Source organism: Sus scrofa, chromosome 1 (assembly GCF_054392235.1).
Source record: "Sus scrofa isolate SSC_HxYL_T2T_F1_AM1 chromosome 1, Sscrofa_HxYL_maternal_Yorkshire_Landrace_v2.0, whole genome shotgun sequence".
Taxonomy (NCBI): domain Eukaryota; kingdom Metazoa; phylum Chordata; class Mammalia; order Artiodactyla; family Suidae; genus Sus; species Sus scrofa.
In genome coordinates this window covers 52,250,287-52,276,193 of record NC_139383.1, presented here as the reverse complement: position 1 = coordinate 52,276,193, position 25,907 = coordinate 52,250,287, and the positions used below count along the sequence as shown (strand labels likewise).

At 42.1% G+C, this 25,907-nt stretch overlaps 1 protein-coding gene and 1 long non-coding RNA gene across 51 annotated transcripts in view; one reads left to right on the top strand and one right to left on the bottom strand.

Moving 5' to 3' along the window:
* Positions 1–25,907, top strand: part of LOC106508874 (uncharacterized) — a 206,202-nt gene that overhangs the window by 176,287 nt on the left and 4,008 nt on the right.
* RIMS1 (regulating synaptic membrane exocytosis 1) overlaps positions 17,758–25,907 on the bottom strand; it is a 462,151-nt gene continuing 454,001 nt past the window's right edge. For all 50 annotated transcript variants that reach the window (XM_084959111.1, XM_021072879.2, XM_021072912.2 and 47 more), the window contains 3 exons: positions 22,875–22,976; positions 21,641–21,780; positions 17,758–20,054 (listed from right to left, as the gene is read on the bottom strand). In XM_084959111.1, coding sequence (XP_084815237.1) covers positions 19,836–20,054; positions 21,641–21,780; positions 22,875–22,976 — 461 coding nt within the window. In that variant the 3' untranslated portion in view covers positions 17,758–19,835. The remainder of the gene's footprint in view (positions 20,055–21,640; positions 21,781–22,874; positions 22,977–25,907) is intronic.

Here is a 25,907-nt window from a genome sequence, read left to right as displayed (position 1 = left end):
CTGAAGACAGCTGTTGCCACAGCAAAGAGTAATAACAATGATAGCAACAATAATAACAACAAAATATGTATTTTTATGGCCACACCCATGGCACATGGAAGTTCCTGGGCCAGGGATGGAATCTGAGCTCTGAAGCTCCAGGAATGCCAGATCCTTTAACCCACTGTATCAAATCTGTGCCTCGGCAATGACCTGTGTGATTCTTAACCCACTGTGCCACATCTAGAACACCGATAATGTTCTAAAACCACCAATGTAGTTCAATTCTCCCTTGTCTGGGACAGGGGCTCAGAGGAAAGGCGTGAACGTGACTAAGCCTGGTGTAGCAGACCAGACAGATCTCCAGTCCTCCTGACCACCCTCAGTGCTGGTCTGTGCAGTGGTGCTGACCCGCTGCCTCCCCAGGAATCCCACCCACCTCCCAACCCTCTCTGCACTGCAGGGACCCACAGGAACTGCACCCTTGGAGGTGAGCAGCCTTCTGCGTTAGTCATTTTTCCATCATTCGGTCTTAATCCCTCTGAATGTCAACAAAAGCCAGGAATGAGCAACAGAGGCTCTTCCCAAACAAACCTCTCTCGCATGTTGTCCTTTTCGTCTTGTTCCCTTTGTGTGCCTGTCACTGAATAATGCTCCCTGAGCCTGCTCAGATCACTCTAAATCCCTGAGCCTGGATCTAGGAGAAACCAGGCAGCCTAGCTACCCCTGTGCACACGGATGCGTGACTCCTGGCATTTTGACATCTCAGAATGGCTCCAAACGGGGATCTCTCCAGTTAAACGAACTCCAGAAGCAAGAGAAGGGGAATTGAAAATCAGTTCAGGGAGCTTCCATCTTTACATAGGGACTGTTATGTAGACATGAGATAAATGAGATAAGGTCTATGAACAGTTTGAACCTGAGGTCCTAGTAGGGGACAGTCCTGGGCTTCATGGTAATTGGTCCTGGTCCTGGTCCTGGCTCTGCCACCAACGAGGAGCTTGAGAAGGTCGCGTCACCTCTTCAGGCCTCATTCCTTCCTCCAGAAAATGAGTAATTCCTGCCAACTTTAACAATTTAGGATGAAGCCACATTTAGGGAGTGAAACCGGATTTTTGGCACTGCTATTTGTAAGGCTGATTTTGCCCTAAGCATATGCAATGCTAAATATAATGTTCTAACTGCATTACTGTCTGTTTATGGTTCCTTTGACTAAGCCAAGATGAGCCTGTTTGGTTCAGAGCTAGACAGCTGGGTGTGTTGAGCACGTTCAAACCGGACTGCCTGCAACGGCAGCCTTTCTGGAATCATCTATGGGGAAGCAGCAGGAATCTCAAACAGGGCTGTAGTCTGAATAACTAGGTAAATTGCAAGGCTATTTTTAACTGAGTGACATGAATGAATATCTGGGCTGAAATGTGTCTGTTTACCAGGGTCTTATCAAGTGAATGGTGGGACATATCCATCTCCATCCCTGAGCCAGGCCACTTAGGAATGGACTGGCCTTCTTTGGTCCCCTCTGCATATTCCAGGTTGTCGGGGGGGGGGGGGGCGGTGCACAAAGGCAGATGCTCACATGGTCCTGATAAGTCTCTACTGGTTTCCTCACAATCCTCTGGCTGTGTGATGCTGAGCAGCGCAGGTGTTCTGTGTCTGCGTCCCCCATCTGTGAAAAAGTGAATCCTCACCGAGGACCAGGATCTGGGCAGGGAAGCCCTGCTGCTCTCAGGACAGCATGACATGCTGCATAGGGAGGGGAACCTTATGGGGAACTCAGCGGGCCAAGGCACAGGGAAGTATCTCTAGTTTGGGTTTTAATTACAGGCTGAAAACCTGCCCTTCCATGACTTGTGCCCAGAGACCTTTCAGGAGAGCCTGGATCAGGGATGATGAAGAAATGATGGAAACTTGTTGGAGAGTCAAATCGTGGGAGGTAGAGGGACTGCCTTTGATACAGGCAATTTAGTGGATAACAGTAATAGTGGAATGTTGAAAGGTAGAGTTTTAACAAAGTGGCAATCCCTGTTTTTACATCTGTTTGTAAAGAAACAAAAATATCTTTAAATCACTCTTCTGTAAATAGACTACCTTTGTGTAGTGTGAAACAAACAAACAAAATTGGGAGCAAAGCAAACCCAATGGCATAAACTCTGCAGGATGAAACCCAGCTGGATCTGGAGCCATAGCTGTCAAGGAGCCCTCAGGAGGCTGCCACTGGGATGGGGAAGGTAGTTGCTTTCTGGGGATGTTACCAATACAGCCGATTAAAATGCACAGTGAGACAGTGCTGTGCGCAGGCCCATAACTATGGCAGCCCAAGAACCTAGCGAGGAGAGCTGTCCATCAGCTCTGTGCTTTTATTAAGCCCCAAAGACCGAGGCTGCTCATCCGAGGAGGAGGTGGGGCCTTGACAGCAAGCCCTCCAGGCGGCCATCAGGAGGCTGCGTAGCCGATGATGGGCAGCTCGTGGTTGCCTAGTGACCAGCAAGTCTGCACCTGGACCATCAAGTTACTTAGAGGGCTTCTCAGGGCACAGAATCTTCTATTTGCGGGGTACGTGGGTTAGTGTGTGACAACGAATTTACAGAAATAGAAAAGCCACCAAGACATATGAAGAGAAGACCGTGTCCTTTAAAAAAGCTGTTATCTAACGTGTCTTATGGAAAGAAAACTCGTTTTCCTCCTCATCTGGCCTTGAGAATCTGGAGGGGAGGCGTGGAAAGGGTTTCCCTACCTGTCCACATTAAATAGGGGAGAAAAATGGCAATGTTTTTTTGTGAATTTAAGATTCGTAAAAAGGGAATTAGAGCCTTTACGTGGTACTTCTTAGTTTTCAGAGCACTTCCACAAATTATTCTTCGTGCTTACCACATCCTTTCACAGATGTGCAGAAGATGTGGATGGACTCACTCAAATCCCACAAAGAGTTGGCAGGCTGTAATGAGAATGCAGACTCACGGAGTAGAAGGCTTTTTCTCCTCTTGGGGGAGCACCTTTTGCAGTTTCTCTAAGCTTTTTAAAGGAGGGTGATTTTGACTTTAAGGTTTTTTTTTGTTTGTTTTGTTTGTTTGTTTGTTTGTTTGTTTTTTAATGGCCACACCTGTGTCATATGGCATATCCCTGGCCAGAAATTGAATCAGAGCCACAGCTGTGACATACATCGCTGTTAGGGTGATGCTGAATCCTTCAACCCACTGTGCTGGGCTGGGGATCAAACCCATATCTCTGCAGCAAAGATTTTGAAATGATACTCCAGTGATTCTTGGATTTGAGCAGCTCCTTAAGCCTTAAAACAAACAAACAAAAAACCTCATGTTTTAAAATAAAAATAACATGAAGAATTGCTGTGATGTGTTGATGATAAAAATGAAAATAACTCACTGAGCATTTATTATGTGTCGGGAATGGTACTAAGCACACCTGTATGCATTGCCTGATGTAATTCTCACAGAAACCCTTTTAGGAAAGTAATAATGTGTGCTCCGATTTGGACATGAGGGATCTAAAGCACAGAGTGTTTCAGTTACTTGCAAAATGCTTGGAAGCCAGTGATTCCTGCAGCTTGGATGTGCGCCCACTGAGACTTGTGTATAACGGTGCTGGGTTAGCGAGCACATACCATCTGTTCCCAATTGAATCTGACCTCATACCCTCTCCCTGAGGATGGTTTCACCACCACCAGAGGTCTACATTCTTCACCCTGGAGATGGCCATCCAAGACTTTCCACATAACCTGTCACGAGGCCCTGGACAGTCTGGTGTGATGGCTGAGAACACTGCTTTATGTCAGATAGACCTGGGTACCAGCCTGGCAGGAACTGGCTAGTTTAGACCTATGTCTAAGTTACTTCTTTAACTTTGGTGGGGTTCAGTTTCCTTTTCTAAGTGTGGGCAGCCCTACCTACTTTATGGGATTGGTGGGGACATGAACATTCAATGCAATAACTATGTAAAGTCCTCGCAACTTGTAAGGTTTCAATATGATGATTGTCTTGTTTCTGCTTTACTGATGTAAAACTCCTCATTGATGGGCTGTGTCTGCTTCTCAGCCTAAACTAAGGAAGGGTAATTCATTCAAATAATGATTAAGGACCCAGCTGTAGCAGACACTGTGGCAGGCACTTGGAATAGAGAAATAAACGTCATCCTTGATCTTCAGGAAATGACCTGACTGGCCAAAGGAGTAGACCCAAAATAGTTACAGTCGAATATGATAACGAAGGCTGGAATGTTGCACCTGGGAGCACAGCGGAACAGCTAATTTTATCTGGGGGCAGTCAAGAAGAGTTCACAGATATGCAGTGAGCAAGGCAAATAAACAGCAGATCCAAAATCCTGATCCCCTCCAAGAGAAGATGGCAAGACAACTTCTCTGAGGTCCTTCATGAGCACCGTGTTGAGACAAGACAAAGATGTGGCCTAAGGCTGCCTTGGTCCAGGTGTTCCCAGATTTGCCCGCAGAGAAATGGAAAGACTAGATGTCTGGTTAAGTCGATGGCTCCCCATAGAGCACACAGGTCCAGACTGAAGGTTTCTTTGTTCAATTTACTGCTCCTGAGAAGGCTACTTCCCTCACTGCTCAGCGTTCCCATCCGAATGAGCCTGCTGGGGCAGCAGACAGGCACCATCCCTTGCCCTGGCCATAACTGGCCATTGTCCTGGTCACTCGAAATGTGTATGTGAAATTTGTCCTCAGCTCAACTCATCAACCTAGAACCTGGGCTGCCCTATTCTCTCCTGTAGCAGTTTCCTTGGCAACCAGAATGCAACCAGAGAGCTGCCAAGCCACAGTGGGACCAAGTTTAACCCCACGAGAGTGTCAGCATTCTCTCATCTTTTAAAGAGTAAGCGACAACTTCGGAGACTCTCTCTCCTGCAAAACTACCAGCATAGCTGCCATTACTTTGGAGCTTCTCCCATCTGGGCACCTCAAAGCAGGAATGCTTTCATAGCCCAGCCTCGACCTATGGAGGGAGCATCAGCATCACTCTCATTGTTCCACAAGGGCTTCTCCAGTGGGCTCTCTGCCTCTATCCCTCTCTCTTCCTTCCTTCCTTCCTTCCTTTCTTCCTTCCTTCCTTCCTTCCTTCCTTCCCTCCCTCCCTCCCTCCCTCTCTCTCTCTCTCTCTCTCTCTCTCTTTCTTTCTTTCTTTCTTTCTTTCTTTCTTTCTTTCTTTCTTTCTTTCTTTCTCTCTCTCTCTCCCTCTCTCTTTCTCTCTCTCCCTCCCTCCCTCCCTGCCTCCCCTCCTTCTTTCCTATTTCTTTCTCTTCTTTTTCTTTTTTAGCAATGCCCTTGACATTCCCCAGCAGTTACGCTTTCAATTGCCTGTGAAAATGCCACATTGAAGTCCTGGGGTGAGGATCACAGGATAGTCTGTTTCCCAGTCACTACCCCATCCCCTTCGACAGTAATCAAAGTTGAACCCACTGACATCCGAGTAAGGTGTTGAAGCTGCAGTTTATGTTCTAGCTGGTGGGGGATTGTCAGTGATGAGGGTGCCGCCTCCGAACCATCTGCTCATTCCTGGGGAGTTCCTAAGAAGCCAGCCCCTAATGATAAGAAAAATATCGAGGATCCTCATTTTAGTATATGAAATTACCAAACAGCGACCATTCAGTGCCGGATTCCCAAACCCTAGTGTCTGTAGGAATCACCTGGGGAGCTTGTTAAACAGCCACTTCTGATGTCGTCAGTTTCTGGTGGGGCCCAAGGTTCTACATTTTTGACAAGTTACCTGGTGATGCCGTGGCTGCCAGTCAGAGGCTAGACTTTCAGGAGCTGGAGTTCAGGCTCCACGTCTGTTTTCATGTGATCACACATGTGCCTGTTGGCGCTGCAGAGGTGGATGAGAAAGGAAAGCACGTCTCTCATCCCGCGGTGCTGTCAACATTTTAAAACCTTTTCACATGCACGTCTCTTGGGCAAGCAGGGTGGGTAGGATGATCCCAATCTTTTCTGCCCAGTGACAAATAGCTTATGAGATTCCAGATCCAATTTTTCCTACCTTCTCACCACAAAAGACTAGTCCAAACAGAAGAGTTTTGCTACTATTATAGTATTTTTGTCATTGTGGCATTTGGGTTCAAATTAGAAAAATAATTATTATAGATGCTATCAAACACACACGCAAGATTAAAATGCCCTAAAATCTAAATGGGCTTAGGTTACTAGGAATAATTTCATACATCACAAAGGGGTTCACAGAAACATCTCCGGGGACGGGGGTTTCTTTACTAATGATGCATCTCCCCAAACTCCCACATTCGTGGTCAAGTGAACTTGGCTGCTTTGGCCCAATATTTACTGGCTGCTGTCCAGACTGACTGACATTTCATAATTCTGGTGAGGATAATTAGATGCTGAGGAATAATCTGCCTCCAAGCTGTAGTAGTGGGTTGAATGGTGAAATACCCCCTCACACCCAATAAAAGTCTTTTGGGGACCTCAGAATATGACCTGATTTGGAAGAAGTATCTTTGTAGATTTAATTCAGGTAAGGATCTCAGGATGAGGTCAGTTCTGATTTAGAGTGGGGCCCTAATCCAATGAGGAGTGTCCTTTTAAGAGACAGAAAAGGAGAAGCTGCTGAGGAACCCAAGGAGGAAATGCATGTGAAGAGGAAGGCAGAAGACAGGTGATGCTATCCCTTACCAAAGATGCCAGGAGGCACCAGGAGCTGGAAGAGGCAGGATAGTCTCCCCTCAAATATTTGTAGGGAGCCTGGCCCTGCTAACACTGCAGCTTCAGATTTCTGGCCTCCAGAACTGTAAAGCAATACAACTTTGTCACTTTAAGCCACGGAGGTGGTGGTTGTGAGTAGTGGCAGCCCTAGGAAGCCAATGCACAACCCTATGGTTAAAGTGGTCCAGACTTGGGAACCTCTCCCCTGGCTGGTGCTGCTCAGCTGAGAGGTTCGTGTGACCACGGGGAAGGGTGGTGGCCCCAGCCCTGGCGACAGGGCAACTTACTGTTCCATACATGGGAATGATGGAGATTCTCCCACCAGACACATTTGCAGACCGAAAAAATTGCCCTGTCCTCAAGGAAGATGGGTCACAACTCAGGGTTAATTCAACAAAATAAGACCTATGATCACTTTTTGATGGAGATGAAGATGGAAAAGCTTTGGGTATGTTTATCATCATCAGATGTTTTCAGTCAGATATTTTTACGCCTTCAAACAAGTTTTGTCCTTAAGGTTAGTCCTCCCTGGACCAAATCTCCTTGCACCTGCACAGAAGTCTTGCGCTCCCACCTGCAAGGCCTCCTGCCTGCACAGCTTCCTCGAGCTGCACGCAGCACTACTGCCATCTCATGGCCAGAATATACCACTACACCCACAGCTTTGGTTCCAGCTCTGACCCATAAAGGCCGGGACTAGGGCTCCAGACTGAAATCCTTATTTATAATCTTGAGATTTTGGCATTTATGTAGTAGGGCAGAGTAATATTTGAAACTGAATATTAAGAAGAACCACATAATATGTCTGTTTTCCTGTTATTAAGGCAGTGAAAATTCACAAATATAATGCAGCCTCCCTGGATTATAATTCACAAATATAATGCAACCTCCCTGGAGGTGAAAGCATACCATTGGATACACTCTTTTGAGTTTCTGATTATCTTCTTAATCCCCATCCACCTATTCTATAGTGGGAGCCAACAAGCAGGCACCTGGCTGGGAGGAGGATACAGGTCTGAGCCTCCCTAATACTTAGCCTGCTCTGGGTTTCCTGTGGTATTTGCCACAGAGAGACCACCCCACCCTAAATGGGTGGGGCTTTTTATTCACTGTTTGGCTAACAACTAAGGTTTTGAAGGTCTGATTTCCTAGGAGATGGGATTTACATGGGTCAGTAATAGTTGGTATGTGGCTGTTATCAGATTAAAAGAATTGTTCTCTCTTGGTCTCCACCTAACTTTTCACAACAGTGGAACTTTCCTGCCAGACCTGTGCCAACATCCCCCCTTCCAATCTCCAGTGAAATCGCCAGGTGGGTGAAAGCGCGGAGCTCTGGTTGGAGCAAGGGTGAATGTTCTGGGGCCTTCTACTTTTTCCACCAATATCGACAGACAAGCTGAGAGACTGTTCCTTGGTTCTCTGGAACATCATGTGAAAAGCTCTCATCAAGAAAAAGTGTTCCATGGGGAAGAGAAAAGAGTTCCTAGAACATTGCTCCAGGGATATCAGCTTATCAAATATAATCAAATGAATCAGGGATCTAAATGGCTGAAAAATCAGGATGAGTGTTCCTCCTGGAAAGGATGGCCCCCCACAAGGTTCTGCTTTCTATGCCTTTCTTCTCACACCCTTCTCAAAGAAAGATCCACCAAGCCCTGCATCACCAGGAGTGAGGCCAGCTTCATCGGAGGGCATGGACTTGTGCAGTCATCTGGGGCTCTGCACTTGGAAGGGCCCAAGTGCTTGCCACCATCTTGAAATTCTCCATGATTTCTTAATCTTTTTTTTTTTTAATTTTGTATTAAAGTGTAGTTGGGGAGTTTCCATCCTGGCCCAGTGGTTAATGAACCCAACTAGTATCCATGAAGTCGTGGGTTCGATCCCTGGCTTTGCTCAGTGAGTTAAGGCTCTGGTGTTTCTGTGAGCTGTGGTGTAGGTCAGCTGCTACAACTCCAATTTGACCCATAGCCTGGGAACCTCCATATGCCCCAGGTGTGACCCTAAAAAGACAAAAAAAAAAGTATAGTTTATTTACAATGTTGTGCCAATTTCTGCTGTACAGCAAAATGATCCAGTCATAGGTATACATCCTTTTCCTCATTTTATCTTCCATCATAGTCTATCACAAAAGATTGGATATAGTTCCCTGTGCTATATAGCAGGACCTCATTCCTTATCCATTCTAAATGTAATAGTTTGCATCTACTAAACCCAAACTCCAAAGATTTTTTTTAATAAGTGTCCCCTGCATCATTATTTTGCACTGAGCCTTTCATATTACTTGGAGGGTCCTGCCTGGGAGTTTGCTAGAAATCTATAATCTGAGGCCCTGAATTTTGACAAGATCTCACGTGAATGGTCCCCGCATTGAAGTTGAAGAAGCCCTGGTCTCAGCCACTAACGAAGTAGTTGGGGCTCAGGTATGGCAGGAGGGCTCAGATTTGTGAGCATCAGATAGGTTATTGGCAGAGGACGGGGGAGACCTGTGTTCTCCTTTTCAGAGCAGCAGGATCAAGACACAGACTGGAGGGTTAGGGGGCCCTTAGGAGACTATTATATTGAAGGAGAGAAAAGAAGAATAAGAGAAACTATTGCATAATACAGGAACTGGCCTCTTCCAAACCATTTCCTTTTACACTTTATTTTTTAAAATTTTATGTCAGCACCCATACCATATGAAAATTCCTGGGTCAGGGATTGAATCTGAACTGCAGCTGTGGCAACACCAGATCCTTTAACCCATTGTACCTGGCTGGGGATTGAACCTGTGCCTCTGCAGTGAACAGAGCCATGGCAGTCAGATTCCTAACTCACTGTACCACAGCATGAACTCCCCAAACCATTTCCTTTAAATCTTAGTGACCTGTCACAAGTTTTTGAATACCTCAATTCTAACATTAGAGTAGAAAAGGGGAACTGAACAAGAAAGGGTCAGTGTCTTTGACTGTTGGGTACAGTCTGACCACTGATGAGCTACTGTTCTGTCATGAAATGGGGCAGGAGTCCCCATTCTTGAGGGCAAGTACCTCTTTGTCTCTTCACTGCCCCTAGGAATTTCCCCCTCTCTTTCCTCTTTAACTCCCTCTCTCTCTCTCTTTGGTCTTTTTTTGTCTTTTTAGAGCTGCATCCACGGTATATGGAGGTTCCTAGACAAGGGGTCCAATCGGAACTGTAGCTGCCGGCCTACACCACAGCCACAGCAACTCAGGATCCAAGCCGTGTCTGTGACCTACTCCACAGCTCAGAGCAATGCTGGATCCTTAACCCACCGAGTGAGGCCAGGGGTTGAACCCGCATCCTCATGGATGCTAGTCAGGTTCACTAACCACTGAGCCACGATGGGAACTCCTTTCCTCTTTAGCTCTCAAAGCTTCCCTCTTTCTTTGGACACACACAGGTTGCTTTACATCATTAGGGAGTTCACATGTCTTCAAAAGAACAGATTGGAAGGGACTTTGACAACAGGCTTCCATTGCTTTCCAAAGAACAAGGAGTCCCCGAGAAAAAGGCTCCAATGGGCCAACTGCTATAAATAGGGGTAGTAGATTTATTGTTTAAAATGATTTATAGTTTAAAAATTACACTGTTGCAATAATTTAAAAAAAAACTATTCATATAGGGATGTTGAGCTCTTGGGATCAGAGAGCACTTCATCTTGGTCATCCTTGCAATTTTAAGGAACTGGATTGTTCCATTTCCAGTGCTTGAAATCTCCAGACTGGTATGTGTAATTTGAGAAATTAGCAGCAACTTTGAAATGTTGATACAGTCAGATAAAGGAAAAGCAAAGGAAAACCAAACCAAAGTGCAAGTATTGTTTTTGGAATATAGGCTAGAGCAGAGCACATAAAAAGATCTTGGCTAGAGGCAACAAAAATCTTAGACTTTATTTCTCAATTGAAGAAAAACCTCTCTCAGTGTCTACTGCCCCTTGAGTGTTATAACTGCAGCCATGCTGCAGGGGATATTTTTGTTTATAAGAAGGAAGACGGAGTATTAATAAACTGAGACGAAACAACCCAGGAGAGCATGGAACTCTCAGCCCTCCTGCATCCATTCCTTGGGCCATCTTGGTTTTGGATACCTTCTATGTGCCAGGACTACTTCACGTCATGGGTTTTTTCCTTAAATAATTTCAAAAGGATTTATAAAGCCATTTCATTATAACATCAAGCCATTTCATTATTGCATCTTTGTAATAAGGCAAACAAGAAAGAAAGAAACTAAATATATTAGCGCGAGCTTTATTTTGGCTGATGTGGTGATGTGACAGTTGACCAGTGCTCAGGATCACCAGGATCATGCTTGCAGTGTGTGTGTGTGTGTGTGTGTGTGTGTGTGTGTGTGTGTGTAGGGGACTGAGACCGTATCATGGGTTATATGATCCCTATGGTGGCCCCAGGAAGGAATTCAGGAGGTCTGTGAACATAGATGAGGAAATGCTGCACCTTTACTTTTTTTTTCTGCCTCTAATTGAAATTGAGCTTTTCTTTCAATGTCACTGAAGGCAGCAAATCACAATAGCATAGCAGGACCTGTGACTTTTTTTTTTTTTTTTTTTTTTTTTTGTCTTTTCTAGGGCTGCACCCATGGCATATGGAGGTTCCCAGGCTTGGGGTCGAATCGGAGCTGTAGCCTCCGGCCTACACCACAGCCCCAGAAATGTGGGATCCGAGCTGCATCTGCGACCTACACCAACAGCTCACGGCAACGCCGGATCCTTAACCCACTGAGGGAGGCCAGGGATTGAACCCTCAACCTCATGGTTCCTAGTCAGATTCTTTAACCTCTGAACCACATGGGAACTCTGAGCAGGAGCTGTGACTTTCTTGTTAATAAAATCACAGGTATTATTTTTTATCGCATTATGGTTGTTGTAGATATCTTAAACTATCATTTATGCTCATCGCCACTTCAAAAATATGGTAGTTATTGAATTCCAACAGTTTATTTTGTTTAATGCATAAAAAATAAGTATGTGTGTGTGTACATCACAGATTTGTTTTTAAAATATTTTAAATTCTTCCAGTATAATTCATTTCCTTTTAATCCTATCTGTGTACTTTTTAAATGCGTGTAACATTATCCTGAGGCATTTGTTAGGTTCACTCGGCACCACAGGTAAAGGGAGGCACAGTCCAAAGAAGAAAAATCTTCTCCAGACACAAAGTAATAAAGTATAGAACACATTAATGAAAACATCATGTGCATCTATTTGCAAAAGAAAGATTTGGAGTGACGTATTGGAAAACATCTTTGACCAAAATGCATAGCCAATGTGAGAATTTTTAATTAACACTTAATAAACACTAAAGACAAAGCATTAGAGAAGGTCTTCATGAATTTATGGTGGGGTGAACACAATGGCAGGAACAAGTTAGTATGATCTGGGTGTGTAATTTCTGGGGATTTTACTTGATGTGCTGATAGAACCTGACAAATCTAAAGGAATGAAGAAAGAATGAAACACAAGCTAAATGGAAAGGCTGTGGCCATGTCTTATGGGACATACAATAGGGAAAGCAGTGCAGGAATGAAGCACTCGTAGAGGAAGAGGAAACAGTTTCTATCATCTCAATGATGAGGTCCAGGCTGGACCTGGGCCAGAAGGCAAGACAGAGAATGGTAGTGACTTTGGTGAAAGGATACGTAGTAATTATAATTGCTCCAATTTATTGGGTATTTACTATGAATTCAGATTTTGTCCTACTTACCTTAATCTCCAAAATAATGGTAGTATTATTATTCCATTTAACATATGTTCCACAGTATGTTTTATGGACTCCATTCTTCTAACTTTGTGTTGAGGGCAGCTTCCCCAATTTCAGGCATTCCCAGGTGTGTGAACAAATGCAAATTACTAACTTCGTCTTAGAATTTCTTGTATAAATAAAAATAAATCAATTGCTATTGATGTTTTTACAGTGGCATGTCCCTCAAAATGTTGTTCTGGCATCCTAGAATCTTCAAGGTACCAAATAAAGGACTCCTTAATTTGGAAGACAGGGAAAGATGAGTGTCCCCAGAGAAAGGTGTGGGTGTGCTTGGGCATTGGCAGCCTTGAGAACACTTGTCCCACCTGCCCCATGTTTTGAGAGAATAAGAATGGGTCTGGAGTGGACCAGAGTTTACCATCATCTTTCTCCTTCCAAAAACACCCAGATTGGTCTTGGGGCACCATATGCTTTGGATGGAACTGTGGGGGCCTCTGTGTCCAGGGCTGGACTCTTGATGCAAGCCTGCTCATAAGTATGTTCCATTTCCCTGGCCAGAGATATGGGTTCAGTCTTTGGCACTGACTCCATCTTGTCCAAGAGGATCAAGCTTAGGATGCTGCTGGGCTGATCAGGAGACTGGATTTTTCCTCTGAGGTTGCTAAGCTGTGATTGCTGAGGTTGAGGTGGCCAGTAGCTGTCTTGCTATCCCTTGAACATGCCTATCTAAGCATGCAGCCAACAGAGAGGAATCTCCCTCAGGAGGTGGAGGTGGTTCCTGCCTATGCCTGAAACCAGATCAACCTGTAGAATTTTCACTTTACATGAGTCTGCAAGTTCCCCTTTTAGTTTAGGCCTTATCAGCTTTCTACCCGTCATCCCAATCCAAAAGAATTCTAACACAGGGTCTTAGCTCATTGGACATTTCAGTTTGGAGATAACTGGAATGGTATTCATGTGAAGATAGTGAGCGGACTGTTGGTTCTGGGTGGCAGTGCATCTAGGGTGGGTTACATTATCCTCACGTGGTGCTTGGGACAGTACCCGGCGGGGGCAGGGGGTGGGGGGGCCTAAGAAAACTGCCTTTGCCCAAGAAAGCTTATTCCTGAAGAAGACCTTACCAGAACAGATGAAAATACTGACTACCTGGTGAAAGGTGGATGCCATTGAAGGAAAGAGAGAACATCTCAGGAGTAGTAATGTGGAGGGCTGTGACACATTCTGAAGGCTAGGTCATTCCCAAGCTGGGTGTTTCTCAGACAAATGACAGGTATCATAGGATGGTCATCCTGTCCTCAAGATGTCTCCTAATCATGTCAAGTGTGCTAGCCATGTTGCTGAAACCAAAGGAGGGTGCTCAAACCCAGACTCTAGCATGGGTACAAGAGTCCGCTCTGACCTCCATGCATTCATCATTCACTGGGACAGAGACCTCTACTTGCTCATCAAAACCCTTGTTCTCCTCCCAGTTCCAGGCAGTCACATCCTTTCCTGCAGTTAAGGGAGGCCATGTGTCTGGATTCTAGCTGGTGGACTAGAGGTGGAAACCACAAGTCCCATGCTTCAAGCCTGCACACACTCCCCCATTGCTTCTCCTCTTCAGATTGTGCATTGACCCATTTCCAGGAAGCCTTAGAGGTTACATGTGAAAGACCCAGGGCATCCATCAATCTGGGTCCCTAAATACTTGGTCATCTTTTCACTCTCCCACTGTTGCCTCTGTTGTGTCATACCCGCTGTTGCTCCCTGTTAGGGAAATAACTCACCAGTGGACACAGAAGCACATCATCTGGCTGAGAGCTCAGGGGGATATATTCTCATATATACTGTGGTCTAGTATGAGGGGCTGCAGAACAACTTAGCAGGTCTGAGAGTGCTGTCCTTGCAGAAGGAGTGAGCACGGGGAACAAAATCTAGTCTTCAAATTGGAGAACAAGGAAAGAGTAAAGGAGAGAAAATTTTCCAAATATTAGATGCAGAGAAGGTCAAAGCTATACTGAGAAAGGGCTGGTGGATGCATCAGGTGTCATTTCAGAGAGTATTTCAGCCAAGTGGTGGGAGCACACACCACCCAGTAGCAGGAGTACAAGTGACAGATTTAGCAAATAAAAATATAGGATGCTAAGTTGACTGCATTTCCAAGAAAAAACAACTAATTTACAAATTCACTTAATTATTGATTTTTTATGTGAAATTCAAATTTAACCGAATATTCTATATTTTGATTTGGCAGACTTATCTTGGGGTTATGGATGGGTGGTAGGTGAGGTACTATGGGCAAGACTGAAAAGACCACTTTTGAACTTTGGTGCTGGAGAAAAAGGAGGGATGAACTAGAGGGTCTGTATAATTTGGAAGGTTTCCCTTCGTCATGAAGACCCAACCCCCATTATCAGAGACGGTCACATATACACCTGTGGTGGGTGTGGGCTAACAGTTCACATTTGGAAGCTGATGGGATAAAGAAAAAGGTTGAGCAGTAATCAGAAACAGTGACCCTAAGTCTTTGTCCCAATAGACTAGTAATAATGTCGTTATGTGCCATTTGCAGCAACATAGATGGGGCTAGAGATTATGATGCTGGGTATAGTAAGCCAGACAGAAAAAGACAAGTATACGATATCACTTATATGTGGTATCTAAAAAAATGATTCAAATGAACTTATCTACCAAGCAGAAACAGACTCATAGACTTTGAAAACAAACTTATGGTTGCCAAAGGAGACAGGGCGTAGGGATGGATTAAGGGTTTGGGATTGGTATATTCACACAATTGTATATAGAATGTATGGTCAATGGGGACCTTCTGTATAACACAGAGGACTCTACCCAATATTCTGTGATAACCTAGATAGGAAAAGAATCTGAAAATGAATGGATATGTGGGTGTGTATAATTGAATCGCTTTGTTGTACAGTAGACATGACCACAACTGTAAATCAACTATACTTCAATAAAACTTTTTAAAATAGTGAGAAAAAAGGAGAGAGATGTCCTTACATGAAGGCCATGATTTGCTCAAGTTTGCTTTGCCTTCAGGAGATGTGAAGATGTGCATCTTTGGTGTCTGGTTTGAGGCTTTTGAGGGGACTCTGGATGGCAGTACAGGGCAGGAGTGATGTCTGCACAAAGGATGCTGGCTTCTGAGGATAGGGGACTCGACACCTACATTAAGAGTCATGGAGTTCCTGCAGGAGCACAAAGCGATTGATGGCATCTTTGCAGCATCAGGAGGCAGCGTTGGTCCCTGTCCTGGTGCTATGGGTTAAAGGATCTGACTTGCTGCAGCTGCAGCATAGATCTGATTCCAAGCCCTCCATATGCCTCAGAGTCGCCAAAAAAGAAAAGAGAGAGAAAAAAGAAATCTATTTTGGAAGCAAAATCATAGAGGGTGTGTGGTCTAACTCTGAGAGTGCAACAGCTCCAGGGGCGGAGATTCCAGGTGGATCATTTCAATCCCAGGATGCAGATTTTTGGACTGATGCAAAATTGGGAGGTGCTGCCCAGTGGGGACTGGGTTCAGTGAGGGCAGGGCTACTCAAGACATTTTTACATGGGGACCCAAGAATAAGTCTGGGCTCAGCTAAAGACACTTTCGCTCATTGTTCTTTACTTTACTCCTCCCTTAAGGTGGGAGAATGGTTTGGATTGGAGTCCTTCCCCAGCCCACGGATTCTCCTTTCTTGAAGACTGAGCCCAGCTGTCAGCACACATCAGAGGGTGCAGTGATCATCAGGGCAGGCTCTGGAGTCAGCCAGACCTTGGTTCAGACCCCAACCAAAAACTTTGGTCTGCAGCTTGGCTTCTCCTAGATCCTTTATGTGCATAGGGGTCCTAACATACTTAATTTGTAGGGCTCTGTGAGAATTAAACGTAATCCTGCAGCTCTTTGTATGCAAGTCAAATATGTCATGGTAATTATTTCTTTAGAAACTGACCTCTGTGGCAGGCAGGGAGCTCCTTTGAGACAGGATCCAATTTGTTTCTTTTCCTTTTTATATCCCAAATACTTACTTAATATCTAGTACCAACAAAGACCTTAGTGATGTTGGTTAAGCATAATCAGATCACACATCTCAAGCTGGGATTTCCAGAAATTGTCAGAGTCAGTAAGAAACCCTGAAAATTTAGCAGAATGGCTACCCTTCCAGCTATGTCCTCTCCATTGTTTTTCGGTTTTGTTTGTTTATTTTATTGAAGTACAGTTGACTTACAATGTTGTATTAGTTTCACGTGTACAGCAAAGTGTATCATTTCCTTGAAATCACAACGTTGTGCAAACCTATCTGATTTGAGAAGCAATTTCTGCTTTTGTGCCTGTCTAGCCAGCGAATTCTCAAGCCATACTCTGTTGCCAATTTCAGTGGCTGACTTGTGGGTGTCCTGCTGCCCCACCCCCAGTGATGGACTATTCTTACTGCCCATGCTTTAAACAGCTCTGCTCTGACAGTTTGTTGTAAAATGAACTGACCAGTTGTTTTTGTCTCCTGTTGACCCAGCTTAACAGATAATTCCATGTCTTATAGACCAAACAACTGGCTGACTCAATAGGCTAAAATTCAGTCAACTGTTTATAAAACTTTAAACAGCTGATTATCTGAAATTTGATGTTGACTGAGTTGTGTTTACTGTTTTACAAAGTTAAAGCCAGTGTGTTCTCTAAAAATGTAAGGGGCTCCTAGAAAGTGGAGGCTAGATCACAACAGTTATTTTACAGCAATGCCATTGAAACTGGTGCTTACCAAGTATCGTGTGAAATATATGAACACATTTTTGGAGAAGAAAAGAAAGTATCATGAAATTAAATTAAGAAAACTAATAGTTTTCCTTTAACATATTATTTTTAGAGACTCAACTATTATCTCTGAAGGTATATTTATCACCTAAGATCCTGTTGAAGACGATTTATGGTCTTGCCTGGTTGGTTGAGTTGGCCTACTCCAGGGCAAGGCTCTACAAATCAGAGAGGTCTGGAGGAACCAATGGAAATAGGAACCAGGTGCTTCAATGAGAGACATGGTAGTTAATATTTTGATGTGTCACATAACTTGAAATGATCTGGCAATTGGACAACAGCAGACTGAAACAGCAGCAGAAAAACAATCCTCCATTTGATTCTTACTGAGATTTATTGTTTTCAATAATGCCACTTTTCAGAAGTAAAGTCATGTGCTCACTTAGACAGGCTGACAAAGTGAAACCTTGTATGTGATGCAAAGTACCCTTTGGGCCTTAGATTAAGACACAAATAGTGCGGTGACAAGTCAAGTACCTGCAGCAGATGGCAAACCCCACCTCCCTTGCCCAGATCTGGCTCCTGTCTTGCGCCGTGGAACCCACAATGGCTGTCTGGAAAAACACAGAACACAGGTGGCTACTGACTGACATGAAAAGTAAGTTTTATTAAACATGTTTACATACATGAGTTGGAAGTTCATTTAAAAGCACAGGGGAGTGTTAAGACAAGTGGTCAAAATAGAAAGATACTACCCAATTAGAATCAGTTGATCGTTGGCCACTAAGACAGAACGGAATCTAGTAGAAGTTCACCAATGCTTCAGCTCTTCCTGCTCAGCATGGTGGGTAGTGGTCAATCTGTGCCCTGGGAACAATGGGCAGGTAATTCTGGCGTGTGTAAATAATAAATAATTCACTTGGTGCAGGCAGTATGTCTATGGATTAAAACCTATGTGTACACAGTGTCTACATGTGTTACAGCCCCACACGAGGAATCTACACCAAAATATTTATTAGGAGGAATTTGGTCCATACTCCATCACGTTTTCCAGAGGGTAAAAAATAAAGTCCATTGATAGACATTTCAGCCCAGACTCACAGACTGAGTCCGGCTAAAACCTGCAAAATGTCTATAACAAAAATGGATGGCTTAGATTTCTTGGTTATTTCAGTAGAGTAATTAACAAGCAAACTGTACAAGTACATGCAACATACAAGCTGGCCTATGTGGAACTAACATACATTATTAAATGGCCTTTTGTTTCTTTTCTTTTTTCTTTCTTTTCTTTTTCTTTTTTTTTCTTTTTTTTTTAACGAAATGTGCATGCGGCTTTGAACAGTTTTGAGTCATGCTGCTCTATTTGTGTAATCACAAAAGTTGAGTGACTCATAAAAGGAGGGAGGACGTCTCGATGCACATATACAGAAGGTCACAAGGGAATTCAAGGCCCAGAAAAACCCAGATGAAGAAAATGCAAATTGAAATGTGACTTTGTTTTATCCCCCCCCCAAAAGTAAGATACTTTGCTTTAAAAAACCAAGCTTTGTGCTTGCATCAATCTCAAAGAAATGTAAACTAAAATTTGATAAAAACATTAGTTTAGTGCAGAATATTTCAACTGGAATTTCCAGTGGAATATTAACAGCCATACCATGCTCTTTCCGGGATGGATGGTGTGTCTACACTGAGACATGGCCAAGGAGCCTGGGCATCGCCAAAAATATCTGAGGCTCAAATCCACTTCTAGTCACCATTTTGGGAGGTCAAAATATGTGTTTAATACCCATGAGCATTTACTCTTTTTTTTTTTTTTTGGATGTCAGGAAGAAAAAGGCATTATAAGTAGTGTTTCCAAGGTACAAGGATGTGGTTAGTTTTTGTTTCCAGCACTAGCTATAGACTGAGCTCTGTAAAAGTCTTCCATGCAAAACAATGGAAGACATAAATCAGTGTTCTAGAATGCAAACAGAGATATGCTCTTCTTTCAAAAAAGGGCTTCTGTGATTACCTGTTTTTTGGAAAATAATTTTTTGTTTTCTGGGTTTCAACACACAAGTCTGTGAAGAATTTAAAAAATGGAAGTGGGTGAAACCCTGCATGGCCTCATTTGTCTTGTGCACACTTTGGAGAAACGCTACAGAGACAGCTTCAGCCCTTTTTTTTTTTTTTTTTTTTGATGCTTTTGGAAAAAGAAAGGAAGGGTCTCTGTAAACAGCATGAGGCCTGTCATGACACAGCTGAAAACTAGTGGAAAAAACAAATACAGTGAAAAACAAAACAAATCAAGAAACCGAAATCAACAAATAACACACAAATAAACAAAATTTCTCAAACACCAGGGAAATAACACTGCTTGTGGTTTGTGCAGAAACATGTAAAACACAACTTTTCACAGAGTGAGAGTTTCCAGTTTGTTCCTTTTGGGGTTTGTGTATGTGTGTGTGTGTGTGTGAATTTGAAGTTTCCTCTCTTTCTATTTGTTTAGAAGCATCAGTGATTCTCACTAGCACGTTGACTCTTCCTGTAATTGGATAGACTGCCTTGTTCTGTCATGTGAAGCCAGGTTTTAAACAACGATTGGGACAGATTGTTGAAAAACAACTACAGGCAAAAACACAAGTTGATTGTCTGTCTCCAATAATGCTTTTGATTATGAAATATCTGGTTCAGATTTTTATCCTGAAAGGTAGAGTCTGACTGGAACGACTCTTGTGTAAGTTCATTAGGATCGGATGCAGGGGGGACCCGTTGAACTTTCCAGAGATGATTGGGAAGCCCGGCGGGTCAGAGGGGTGAGTGTGGGGTCCACCAGCGATGATGGTGGGAACAGCTTGTACCAGCCGATGACCATGCTGGAAAGATCGAGTTCCTCCAACAAGATCTGAGCCACACCCATAAAGCATTTATGGTCCATCCTGCCGTAGTCCCCCCAGACAATCACCTGCAGAGACAGAGAACAGCAGTGAAACCTGTTCTTCTCTCTTTCACCTCGAAGAGTTGAAAGCAAAGTGTTCTGTAAAAGTGGCCCCATCAGGGAAGGAGAGCAAGTGACTATACCCAAGACCAAGGAGGTGTAATAGATCCAAAGATAACTGCACTGAGGTGCTCATGGAGACACTTCACAATGATTTTTAGATTTGATGGAATGCAAATAATGCTTCCCTAGTCAATGAGGGGGACTGTCTACATAAACCATGTTCAAAATAAAAACACAAGTTTATTTATATATACATGGAGGAGTTCCCTGGTGGCACAGTGGGTTAAGGATCCAGTGTTGTCACTGCTGTGGCTCAGGTTGCTGTGGTGGCACACAGGTTTGGTCCCTGGCCAGGGAACTTCCACATGTTTTTTTTTTTTTTTTTCAGTGGGGCAAAAAAAAAATTTCAAAACCTTCTTTAGCAACTACTATATAATAAACAATGTGCACAGTCTCAGAGATATACAAATAGAAATTTGTGCAAGCTGGGAGGACGCAACAACCCAAGTCCGTGTACAGTGGAGTGCATGTATGATGGACTATGTATAGGGTATGAGAATACTCGTTAAGTTTCTTTTATATCATGGACTTGTTAGAGATGACACAGAATGCACAGTAATTGTAAGCTGGTGGCTTTTGAGGACTAGCCTGATGATTTTGACTTGATCAGAAGGTTAATAAGTCAGGGAACTCACTGACCATTACCACAATCTGGCTTAACTTCTTTCGGTGGCAGATAAGATTTCCATTATACTGTTTGGAGGGACAATTTCCAATCCTCCGTGACCCATAAAGGGTCTCAAATGAACACATTTGGTGAAGCTTGGCTTTTCAATTTATTGAGTGACCTTGACAAATTAATCCCTGTGATCCTCAGATGTGATGTTTAAAAGGGGGATAATGGTGGTCCACACATTTAGAAAAGGTAATATATGGAAGCACCTAACAACGCATCTGGCATTCAACCAGTCCCACATGTTTGCTGGTCCTTTCCTTTCTTCCTCTTTGTATCCTATGTCAGGCACATGGTAATGCTCTACAAACTATTGCTAGTATTGAATGCCCTGATTATCTATCTATCTATCTATCTATCTATCTATCTATCTATCTATCGATCATCTATCATCTATCTAATCCATCATCCATCTATTATCTATCATCTACCTTTCTATCAATTATATATCTAATCTATCTTTCTATCAATCATCTACCTATCTATCAATTATGTATGTATGCATGTATGTATGTATGTATGTATCTATCCTTTAGCTAGAATAAGTGAGACATGGGAAATAGGGCAAAGTAGAAGGAGAGGATGGAGAGAAAGAAGAAAAGCAGAGTGAAAATAAAAATTTTGTTTTCCATTAGAACCATCAGATATTTTTGACACTATAGGTTATTTGTATTGTAAATTTTTTGTTTGTTTTTCCACTCAAGGATGCTATACTACATTATTGAACTTTATTCTCTTCCTGTTGGACCACCCCTTCAATGTTGATGTGGATAATGTGTATAGTCCAGTGTAATAAGTCAAATCGGCTATTACTGACCTGAAGGACTTTACCCTGTGGACTTTCATCAAAAACCAGGGACTGTTGATACAAGGGATCAAGGGTCTTTCGTGCAATTCTTGTCTTCTTCTTGGCTATGCAGGCCCCATTCTCCAAAAGATACACTTTGACATATGGAGCTGAGGAAAAGTAACATTAACATATAAGAAGTTATTCCTTTAATTGAAATTGATTTTATTAGAGAATGCTTTAGTAGAGAAGTACAGGTGCTTACTGAAAGTTCCCCATTGATCATTTAAATCATTAAAACTTTTCAGTGCTCCATAAATTCTATTCCTTGAAACTTATGTGTTACTGGGAATGCCATTTTCCTCATTTCAAGTAAAAGTATGTAAAGTTATCACAAGATTCTAACTTATTTGGTTTATGGATGGCAATACAATACACATTTCCATCTTAAAGCTTATTTTATATCTAAAATGTACTACTCAGCCATAAAAAAGAACAAAATAATGCCATTTGCAGCAACGTGGATGGAACTAGAGACTCTCATACTAAGTGAAGTAAGTCAGGAAGAAAAAGACAAATACCATATAATAGCCCCTATATCTGCAATCTAATATATGGCACAAATGAACCTTGCCACAGAAAAGAAACTCATGGGTTTGGAGAAGAGACTTGTGGTTGCCAAGGGGGAAGGGGAGGGAGTGGGATGGACTGGGAATCTGGGGTTAATAGATGCAAACTATTGCCTTTGGAATAGATAAGCAATGAGATCCTGCTCTATAGCACTGGGAACTGTATCTAGTCACTTACAATGGAGCATGATGGAGAATAATGTGAGAAAAATAATGTATATATGTATGTGTGACTGGGTCACTTTGCTGTACATTAGAAAATTGACAGAACACTGTAAACCAGCTATAATGGAAAAAATAAAAATCATTTAAAAAGAAATAAAACCCCATCCTTTTTATGACTAGAACTGAATTTTTCTTGCATTCGTAAATGTGCATAAGAAACTGACACAAACTAAGAAGCAAACCTAACTAAACTTGCCTTTCTGGGACAATACACTTCCTAATACTTTCTGACAGAATAATCGTGTAAGGAAAACCCAGCTCCACTTGCATATAATCAAGAACATAGAAAAGGCTGTATTTTGAAAGAGATAATGCAAAACAGAGGATATCAAATTGAAATGCAGCAAATGTTTTGAGGTTTCTGCCCATGTAAGATGCTCTTTTCCAAACTCAGTGATGCCTCTCCTTACCTGGCGTAGATTTGGAGCCAGGTTTTTGAGTGAGGCTTCGTGCTCTAATAACTTCAACTTCTAACTGGCCCTTTTTATCCTCCATTCCAATTTGTATATCACCTGCAAGTGGAGAAAGTAAAATGTTTCAGCTTCTCTGCAGTCATATGAAGATAAAAAACTAAGAGGTCCATAACAGACTTTAAATTACAACCTTCGTGATCTTGATAAAAAACTAATATTTAGAGCCCCCAACCCCACTTTTCTTTTCCTATGTCCAAATCAGGTTTTGAAAAGTTTCTCTTCATTTCTCTGATACTCATTCAACTCAGGAGAGTCTCATACTAGTTTTAAAGTGTTTAACTGTGACAATACTAAAGTATTTAAGTGATTCTTTTACTTTAATAAGATTTCTTATCCTTTACGTCATCTAGTATATAATTTTTCTTAATAAAAATATAATTATCTGTATTTCCATTTTCTAGAGAAAATCATTATTAATATCCTAGAAATTTCAAACAAATCTGTTTTTTCCTTCTTTTCTTCCTTTCTATCTCCTTCCTATCATCTATCTATCTATCCATCCATCCATCCATCCATCCATCCATCCATCCATCTGCCATACATCCTCAACTTACTCCATGGATCAATGAATGGGCAAGTAATTACCTATTTATCCTATTTAACTAGATCCCTGTGGATGGAAAAAATAAGTTATCTGCATTGCTGTTATCATAAACAGCATTAGAATGAACAATTTTATGTAGAAGTTCTAATTAAATGGACATTCAAAAATTTCACACTTATTGCCAACTATCCTTCAGAAAGGCTGTGACAGTTTGCACTCGCACCAGAAGAACGTCTTCCCATTTCGCACAGCCCGTTAACAGTTATTAGCAATAAGCCTACTTTTTACCAATCTGATGTTCAAAAAGTTATTATTAGCCTTTCTTTGATGACTAGGATGTTGAACATATTCCTAAATATTTTCAATTTCTATTCTTTCTTTTGTATTGCCTGTTCATGCCCTTTACCCATTTTTATAAGATGCTCAATGTTTTCTGAATGATATGATACTTTACCCCTGAAAATGTTAACTATAATTATTTCTAAGTTATTTTTTAGTTGGTTGAATCATCTCCATTTTCTCAGTTGTGAATTTCTTTTATTTGCCTGGCCCATTGATCAATGTTGTGGTTCTGGATGGTTCATTAGTTTTACAATAGTTCTGTTTCAGACCTCAGGTCCTAGGGACACTTGGGTTTTTGTTTTGGTTTTATCACATAAACACATAGCTTAAAGAGTCTAACTGCTCTACAGTTTATTAGTATAAAATAGTCCCAGTCTCTCTCTCAACTTGTCTTGCAATGGTCACTGCTTTCAAAATTTACAATACTTCAACTGATTTATTTTTTTACGTTTTTGGCATTTGCACCCCATCTCTGAATATTATACTTAGCATTTTCCTGTTTTTCAGTTTTACATATTATTGACCCCTAATTGCACTCACTTTCACTGCCTTTCTACCACCGAGTCATATTTGACATTTCCCATAATCCCTCCCATTCTCCTATTAATATTTATATTATAATCATGTAACAATATTTATAGCTGAGGGAACTGCAATACTATGATTACTTCTCACTTCTTGAACATGCTTCCTTTTCCCTACAACACCTAATAAGTGTCTTTTAAAAACCATTTGCGGAGTTCCTGTCATGGCTCAGTGGTTAACGAATCCGACTAGGAACCATGAGGTTGTGGGTTCACTCCCTGGCCTTGCTCAGTGGGTTAAGGATCCGGCGTTGCTGTGAGCTGTGGTGTAAGTTGCAGATGCGACTCGGATCCTGCGTTGCTGTGGCTCTGGCGTAGGCCAGTGGCCGCAGCTCAGATTAGACCCCTACCTAGCCTGGGAATCTCCATATGCCACAGGAGTGGCCCTGGAAATGGCAAAAAGACAAAAAAAAAAAAAAAAAAAAAGCAGCATTTGCTTAGTTTTATACATTGATATCATTACTTCAACTCTTACTCTCTCCTGGCAGTTTATCTCTCCCATAAAATCAAACACATTAGGTGTTCTATAGATTTCATCTTATGAATCTGACATGCTACAATTTGGGAAAGCTGCTTTTAATGCTTGCTGCAGCTGTTTTCTTAGATTTTCCTTCACTACCATCCTGGGTATCCCAACCATTTCTCTCTTGTGTGGAAGCATTTATTTATTGGATCTCATATTCCTCTTTTTTAGTTCACAGTCTTTAAATGCACATATTTTGTTGAAGGATATCCTCTAATATCTTTCTGAGCAATGTTGAGTATGAGAAAAATGTTTTGAGAGCCTTCTTGTCTGAGTATGTATTCCAGCCTCAAAGTGACTTGATGATTTGGCTGGTTACTGCACTCTACATTGGAAATCAATTGTTACCCAGAATTTGGAAGGCAGTGCTTATCTTCTGGATGCTAGTATTGTTATTAAAGAGTCCAATGAGAATTAGATTTTAGATAGTTTGCATAAAATTATTTAACTTCTTTTTTCTCTTAGGAAATTTGTGGGATTTTCCATTAATCTCTGTGCTATAAAATTGCAAGATAATGTCTTTGTGTTGACCTGTTCTCATGCATTTTGCTGACTACTTTATGGGTCCTTTCAAGCTGAAATCTCATATCCTTCAGGGAAGTATCATTTGCATAGGTTACATATAATTTTCTCCGTTTATTATCTTCCTTAAAACTTCATTGATGGTATATTTTTCCAGTAGTTTTTGATTTATCTGGCTTTAGTTTGGAAGTTCTTTCCCACTCCAAGACTATAGAAACAGTAACTTAAATGCTTTTCAGTATTTTCTAGTGTTTTTCTACATCCCATTTCTCTTTTGCAATTGAGTCCAAAATATTATTTCTTTAAGATCTTAAGTAGCGAGGTAATTTCATTAAATTTTTTGCATAAACACTTACGCCAACACCCTTTACTGAATAATCCATTGTTTTTTCCATGCTAGGAAATGCTCCCCTTCTCCTACATTTGGATCTACTGTAGAGTCTCTATCATACCAG